At 56.1% G+C, this 8,243-nt stretch overlaps 1 protein-coding gene across 1 annotated transcript; it reads left to right on the top strand.

The window, feature by feature from the left end:
* The first annotated feature begins 711 nt into the window (after positions 1-711).
* KCNJ14 (potassium voltage-gated channel subfamily J member 14) lies at positions 712-7,780 on the top strand. Its single transcript, XM_029585511.1, has 3 exons — positions 712-1,055; positions 5,859-6,724; positions 7,198-7,780. Exons 2-3 carry the CDS (start codon positions 5,987-5,989, stop codon positions 7,696-7,698), a joined length of 1,239 nt encoding a protein of 412 aa, XP_029441371.1. The 5' UTR covers positions 712-1,055; positions 5,859-5,986; the 3' UTR covers positions 7,699-7,780.
* The last annotated feature ends 463 nt before the right edge of the window (positions 7,781-8,243 follow it).

Raw genomic sequence — 8,243 nt, 5'->3', positions numbered from 1 at the left:
GGCTTCATGAATGCCGGTATATAAAAACCTTAAATAAATAAATAAATAACATCGATCTCTGTGCCCTGCATCTTCACTGGGGCTGGGGTGGATCAGTCCTGCCGGGCGGCTGCTGCTCGTGGTACGATCTGGCACTCGATGTTAACGCAGGGGGGAGGGGTTCCCCCCTTCCAAGACTCCTGGATGCCACCAGCAGTGCATGTTGCAGGGTGGCAGGTCAGGTGGCCTCTGCAGAAACAAGGAACAGATTTAAGGATTTGCTTTAGCAAAGGAGAAGAGGGCATATCCCCCCCACCCCCCCCCCCCCCCCCCCTCAATGTAATATTTTTTTCTGAATGGATATCACCCCCCCCCCCCTCTATCTTATCCTCTTCCCCCATTTCCTGCTCTCTCAAGACCACAGGCCCCTCTGGACAGTTTGTCCGTGGGTCGCCCAAAGGATGGAGAGAATAGCAAAAAAAAAAAAAAAGGAGAGAAGCAGGCCAAAGTCCAGAAAGGCCGAATCTCCAGTTCTGGTGCTGCTCTGATCCCCCCCCCCCAGGAATAATGCACCCCAAGTCCAAGCCAGGATCTCCCTGAGCCTGGTGGGACCCTGCCACCAGGTGCAGCCAGGACGGTACCCACCCTGGGTGGGGGGGGCCCATATCTCACTGTCAGCTGAGAGGGGATGGGCTGTGGCTGGACGCCCATTGGCTGGGAAAGGTATTCGAGTCGCCTCAGGGTAAGGGGGCTTGGAGGTCGCTCTCTGTCCCCTCTGGCATGGGAGGAAGCAGTGCCCGAGACAGACTGAAAGCAGATTCTCAGCATTGGTGAAAACAGAAAGGGAGCACCTCATGCTTTCGGCCGCAGGAGATTCTCCAGGAGACTCTGCCAGGCTAGAACTTGTCTTCAAAAGAGAGAGAGAGGCCAGAGGACAGACAAAGTGTTGAAAGAAGCCGGTACTGGGACCGGACCCGAGCGGGCATCTGGAGGAGAGACAGCCCGGCCCATGCAAAGCAAAAGATAAAAACGGAGGAGGGAGGAAGAGAAGAGAGGGAAAGCCCCTCCACAGTCAGGTAAGAGAAAGAGATGGGTCAGGACCCCCTGCTTCTGGGTCCGGCTCAGCACAGCAACTGGTGGAAGGGGGAAAGCAGAGCTTAATGGGGGGGGAGGGGTGCAAACTCGATGAGACTAGGTCCTGATCCGCTGTCGGATTCCCCATTTCTTTAAGAGACACCCCCCCCCCCCCCCGCCTGGGAAAGGAGCTCTTGAAGCTTTTATTAACCGTGCGCACCCCTTCCCCTACTGGCAGTCGTCTGCCAGGTGAGACCCTGGCACAAGAAAGGAGGCGGCTGGCAGGATCAGAAGATAGCAGGCAAGACTTAACCAACAGACAAAAGGCAGCAGGGTGGCAGAGAGAGGGTGAGAGGGAGCCCACTCCCATCAAATTTATAGTCTTATATTATAACGGAGGGTGTTTCTAATATCCTGGCCACAGCTCTGCCAGTTCACCTCACTCCTGCTATCCCAGTACTGAGACCCTCACACACAGCTCTGCCGGTGCACCTCATTCCTGCCCTGCAGCACCTCCTGCTATTCCAGTACTGAGACCCTCACACACACAGCTCTGCCAATGCAACTCACTCCTGCCCTGCAGCACCTCCTGCTATTCCAATACTGAGACCCTCACACACAGCTCTACCAATGCACCTCACTCCTGCCCTGCAGCACCCCTGCTATTCCAGTACTGAGACCCTCACACACAGCTCTGCCAATGCATCTCACTCCTGCCCTGCAGCACCCCCTGCTATTCCAGGACTGAGACCCTCACACACAGCTCTGCCAATGCATCTCACATCCTGCCCTGCAGCACCTCCTGCTATTCCAGTACTGAGACACACACACAGCTCTGCCAATGCACCTCACTCGTGCCTGCAGCACCCCCTGCTATTCCAGTACTGAGACCCTCACACACAGCTCTGCCAATGCACCTCACTCCTGCCCTGCAGCACCTCCTGCTATTCCAGTACTGAGACCCCCACACACAGCTCTGCCAGTGCACCTCACTCCTGCCCTGCAGCACCTCCTGCTATTCCAGTACTGAGACCCTCACACACAGCTCTGCCAATGCACCTCACTCCTGCCCTGCAGCACCCCTGCTATTCCAGTACTGAGACCCTCACACACAGCTCTGCCAATGCACCTCACTCCTGCCCTGCAGCACCTCCTGCTATTCCAGTACTGAGACCCTCACACACAGCTCTGCCAGTGAACCTCACTCCTGCCCTGCAGCACCTCCTGCTATTCCAGTACTGAGACCCCACACACAGCTCTGCCAGTGCACCTCACTCCTGCCCTGCAGCACCTCCTGCTATTCCAGTACTGAGACCCTCACACACAGCTCTGCCAGTGCACCTCACTCCTGCCCTGCAGCACCTCCTGCTATTCCAGTACTGAGACCCCCACACACAGCTCTGCCAGTGCACCTCACTCCTGCCCTGCAGCACCCCCTGCTATTCCAGTACTGAGACCCTCACACACAGCTCTGCCAATGCACCTCACTCCTGCCCTGCAGCACCTCCTGCTATTCCAGTACTGAGACCCTCACACACAGCTCTGCCAATGCACCTCACTCCTGCCCTGCAGCACCTCCTGCTATTCCAGTACTGAGACCCTCACACACAGCTCTGCCAATGCACCTCACTCCTGCCCTGCAGCACCTCCTGCTATTCCAGTACTGAGACTCCCCCACACACAGCTCTGCCAATGCACCTCACTCCTGCCCTGCAGCACCTCCTGCTATTCCAGTACTGAGACCTCACACACACAGCTCTGCCAATGCTCCTCGCTCCTGCCCTGCAGCACCTCCTGCTATTCCAGTACTGAGACCCCACACACAGCTCTGCAATGCACCTCACTCCTGCCCTGCAGCACCCCCTGCTACCCCAGTACTGAGACCTCACACACAGCTCTGCCAATGCACCTCACTCCTGCCCTGCAGCACCCCCTGCTATCCCAGTACTGAGACCCTCACACACAGCTCTGCCAATGCACCTCACTCCTGCCCTGCAGCACCCCCTGCTATCCCAGTACTGAGACCCTCACACACTCTGCCAATGCACCTCACTCCTGCCCTGCAGCACCCCTGCTATCCCAGTACTGAGACCCTCACACACAGCTCTGCCAATGCACCTCACTCCTGCCCTGCAGCACCCCCTGCTATCCCAGTATGAGACCCTCACACACAGCTCTGCCAATGCACCTCACTCCTGCCCTGCAGCACCCCCTGCTATCCCAGTACTGAGACCCTCACACACAGCTCTGCCAATGCACCTCACTCCTGCCCTGCAGCACCCTGCTATCCCAGTACTGAGACCCTCACACACAGCTCTGCCAATGCACCTCACTCCTGCCCTGCACCCCCTCCTGCTATCCCAGTACTGAGACCCTCACACACAGCTCTGCCAATGCTCCTCACTCCTGCCCTGCAGCACCCCCTGCTATTCCAGTACTGAGACCCTCACACACAGCTCTGCCAATGCACCTCTCCTGCCCTGCAGCCCCTGCTATTCCAGTACTGAGACCCTCACACACAGCTCTGCCAATGCACCTCACTCCTGCCTTGCAGCACCCTGCTATTCCAGTACTGAGACCCTCACCCACATCTCTGCCAATGCACCTCACTCCTGCCTTGCAGCACCTCCTGCTATTCCAGTACTGAGACCCTCACACACAGCTCTGCCAATGCACCTCACTCCTGCCTTGCAGCACCTCCTGCTATCCAGTACTGAGATCCTCACCCACAGCTCTGCCAATGCACCTCACTCTGCCTTGCAGCACCTCCTGCTATTCCAGTACTGAGACCCTCACCCATATCTCTGCCAGTGCACCTCACTCCTGCCTTGCAGCACCTCTGCTATTCCATTACTGAGATCCTCACACACAGCTCTGCCAGTGCACCTCACTCCTGCCCTGCAGCACCCCCTGCTATTCAGTACTGAGACCCTCACACACAGCTCTGCCAGTGCACCTCACTCCTGCCCTGCAGCACCCCCTGCTATTTCAGTACTGAGACCCTCACACACAGCTCTGCCAATGCAACTCCCTCCTGCCCTGCAGCCCCTGCTATCCAGTACGGAGACCCTCACACACAGCTCTACCAATGCACCTCACTCCTGCCCTGCAGCACCCCCCTCTATTCCAGTACTGAGACCCTCATACACACAGCTCTACCAATGCACCTCACTCCTACCCTGCAGCACCCCTGCTATTCCAGTACAGAGACCCTCACACACAGCTCTGCCAATGCCTCACTCCTGCCCCGCAGCACCCCTTGCTATTCCAGTACGGAGACTCTCACACACAGCTCTGCCAATGCACCTCACTCCTGCCTTGCAGCACCTCCTGCTATTCCAGTACTGAGACCCTCACACACAGCTCTGCCAATGCTCCTCACTCCTGCCCTGCAGCACCTCCTGCTATTCCAGTACTGAGACCCTCACCCACAGCTTGCCAGTGCACCTCACTCCTGCCCTGCAGCACCTCAAGATATCCAATACTGAGACCCTCATACACACGCTGCCAATGCACCTCATTCCTGCCCTGCAGCACCCTCTGCTATTCCAGCACTGAGACTGGCATACGCAGCTCTGCTAATGCACCTCATTCCTGCCCTGCAGCACCCCCTGCTATTCCAGCACAGAGACTGGAATACACAACTCTATATGGTAAAGCTGGGGGGAGGGGATCGGGGATACTCCCAAAACAGCCTGTAGATGGATTTGTCTGTCGTGACCTCCCTTCTGTACCTGAGTCACTGGGGGGGCACGGATGGTCTGAGGATTTCGATCCTGTATTTCCAAAGCACTTTGGAGGTGTCCTGATCATACGTCCTCCCTTTTCACGTTAATCACATGACCGCATCCTCTTCCCCCCCCCCCCTTTTTTACCAGTAAAAAAAAAAACCAACCTATTGGCCATTTAGTCTCCTGACATATTTCCAATGGTCCTTGGTGTGAATGCAGGTTTTTGTCCACCGTGTCCATTTAGGTACCTGGTGACCCCCTCCGAATAACAATAACCGCCCAAGTCCATAATCTGCTGCCTCCTGCTCAATGTTAGAGGAAGGAGACCCTACAGAAGGAGTTTATATATCCAGTGGTAAAAAATGGATACACTACAGTCCTCCTGGGATGACTCGATCTCTAAAGGCTTCCCCTTCCCTTCCCACCCCAAACGCAGAGCCCAGCTGGAACTAATGGAGAAAAGCGACTCCAGGGAGAAGTGCTAGCGCATGATCCAGCCATGCCTCACGAGATCGGGTCATCCGGCTCTCTCGGCATGCCCCCCCGCGTGCTCCCCAATCGATCAGCAGGCTGAGGCTCCTCCCCCAACCCGGCGGGCTCTGCTGGCACGGGGGGGGGGCCTTTCCCCCGAACCGGCGTAGGGCGACTCTTCCTATCCCGGCGGATCTGGGGGCGGCAAAGGTTAACTCCCAACCTAGCCGGGGTCTGCCAGCACAACCCCAAGTCCTGTGCAGTGGGTCAGTGGCATCCAAAGCTTCTCTGACCCCAGATTAAGTATGACATTGTTATGGAATTCCAGTCCTGACAGTAAGCTTCACATCTGCTTAATATGGAAACTTAAGCAGCTCTTGTGAGCGTAAGGGAGTTAAGTAAGAGCGAGCGATGAGGTGTCCTACTGAGGCATGACTATATTAATGTCACTATTTCCCCGGGGAGGTTCTGAAGTCCAATAGTGAGGTACAATTCTATAAATTGTGGTTGTACACGTGGTCAGATTACAGGGGTGTTATAGTGAGGTGTCATTTTATGTTCATGCTGATCTGGCATACTTTAATAACCTCTCACCCGGTTTAGGATCCTGAGGGCCAAGAGAAACCAATGACAACTTACAGCAAGTAATCTGCCAGCAAGGTCTTAACCCTGCAACCATCTGGCCCTCTCCCCACCTCACTGCCAGGCTGGGCAGTTCGACTGCCATCCCAATGGGCGTGCCACACGCCATTCGTCATCCCAGCAGCAGTGCCGAGAACCCTGACCCCTTGAGGGAGGAGGAGGACCCTGGGCTGCGTCAGGGGCTGCCGCTGCCTGCCTACCGCAACAGCACGAGCCACATCAAGTTGGGCCACCAGCGCAGCCGCTTCGTCCAGAAAGATGGCCACTGCAACGTGCATTTCGTCAACCTGAGCGAGAAGAGTCAACGGTACTTGACCGACCTCTTCACCACCTGTGTGGATATCCGTTGGCGGTGGATGTTCCTGCTGTTCTCCCTCTCCTTTGTGGTCTCCTGGTTAGTCTTCGGCTTTTCCTTCTGGCTCATCGCCTCCTTGCATGGGGATCTGGCCCCTGCCCCAGAGGGGGCCTCGGATAACACCTTGCCCTCCCCTTGCTTCTTCCAGGTCACCAGTTTCATGGCGGCCTTCCTCTTCTCGCTAGAGACTCAGACCTCCATTGGTTATGGCTTCCGGGGTGTGACGGAGGAATGCCCACTGGCTGTGCTGGCCGTGGTGCTCCAGTGCATCGTGGGCTGCATCATTGACGCTTTCATCATCGGCGCCATCATGGCCAAGATAGCCAAGCCCAAGAAGCGCAATGAAACATTGGTCTTCAGTGAGAGTGCCGTGGTCACCATGCGGGATGGGAAACTCTGCCTCATGTGGCGGGTGGGGAACCTGAGGAGGAGCCACCTGGTGGAGGCGCACGTCCGGGCACAGCTGTTGCAGGTAAGGATCCATTCCTAGCTCTTGCCCAACTCTAGGCTCCCTCCTTCCAATTCACCAGCAAGATCACCCAGTGCTCCTCACCCTCCTTTCCCCATGTGTGCAACTCTCCAAGAAGTCAGGTAATCGTGGTCTAGTGGCTGTGGGCACAGAAGCATGTACTGTGTAACCTCAAGATGCATACTGTTCGGATGTATGCAACGTACAGAAAACATGGGTCAAATTTGGTAGCAGCAGCTGGCCTATTTGTCTCAAGGGTGGCTTCAGAACCTTCTGGGACTTTCTCTTTCATCTGAAATGAACTGGGAAACCCAGATTAGCTCAACTGTTGCTTATAAACCCAGAATCAGGCGATCACCCTAGCTAAAGAACATTTCAACCCTTGAAAAGTCATACAGAACTAGTTTGATTTCCAAGCTGAAAGCAATGAGTGAGGCCAGTGGCCTCTTCTTATTGACTGTGTCCTTCTCTTTCAGCCACGGGTCACTCCGGAGGGGGAGTATATCCCCCTGGATCACACAGACATCAATGTAGGGTTCGACAGTGGCACAGACCGGATCTTCCTGGTGTCCCCCATCACCATCGTTCATGAGATCGATGAGGAGAGCCCCTTGTACGAGCTCGGCCGTGCTGAGCTGGAGGTGGCAGACTTTGAGCTGGTGGTGATCCTGGAAGGGATGGTGGAGGCCACGGCCATGACCACTCAGTGCCGGAGCTCCTATTTGCCCAGCGAGATCCTCTGGGGCCACCGCTTTGAACCCGTGCTCTTCAAGAAGCACAGCCACTATGAGGTGGACTACCGACACTTCCACCGCACCTATGAAGTGCCAAGCACGCCTGCCTGCAGCGCCAAGGAGCTCTTGGCACACAAGTACCCCCTGGAGGCTCCCAGCTCCTTCTGCTACGAGAACGAGGTGACCCTCAGCTGCTGCCAGGTGGAGGAGGAGCCGCTGACCACTTATGGGCGAAGCTCCTGATGTGACAGGAGACACCAGCATGTGACTTGGCCACTGGCTTGGCGTCATAACTATGGACCTACCCCTTGCCTCATCCACACCTCTGGGACTTACAGAAAGCAGACGACTAGATTGCACACTGCCCCTCAGAAAAAGCAACCACCTGTCTAGTGTTTCCCACCCCACACCCCCAGCTTCTCTCCTCTTTTAAAACAAGGAATAAATTAAATCCATGGAGGAGTTAACCGCCCCCCCCCCCCCCCCCATTCCTGGCCTCCCCAATGAAAAAGGTGTCTTGCTTGCACAAAACGGGAAGATCTCATCAGCAGGCCAGTCCTCGGTGCAGCTGCTGCCGTGAAGGTCCCTACACAAAGGAGCTCCACAGTGAACACATCTGGTTAATGAGGAGGGGGCAGGAACACCCTCCCCCTGGGTCAGCAACTTTTCGTGGAATATCTTAAAGCTGGGGGGGGGGGGAGGGAGGGAGAAGGGAAGAAAGAGAGAGAGAGACACGTTGGCTTGAAGGTATAGGAAGCCCTCTCCTGCCGTGTGGGAATGGAAACAGG

Source organism: Rhinatrema bivittatum, chromosome 19, assembly GCF_901001135.1.
Source record: "Rhinatrema bivittatum chromosome 19, aRhiBiv1.1, whole genome shotgun sequence".
NCBI lineage: Eukaryota > Metazoa > Chordata > Amphibia > Gymnophiona > Rhinatrematidae > Rhinatrema > Rhinatrema bivittatum.
This window is presented reverse-complemented; position numbering and strand designations above follow the sequence as displayed.

Bases quoted from the DNA above. Each gene is read 5' to 3' on its own strand.
- KCNJ14 (XM_029585511.1), top strand. From the start codon at position 5,987: ATGGGCGTGCCACACGCCATTCGTCATCCCAGCAGCAGTGCCGAGAAC. The intron at 6,725-7,197 runs GTAAGGATCCAT...CTTCTCTTTCAG, and splicing joins TCCGGGCACAGCTGTTGCAG to CCACGGGTCACTCCGGAGGG.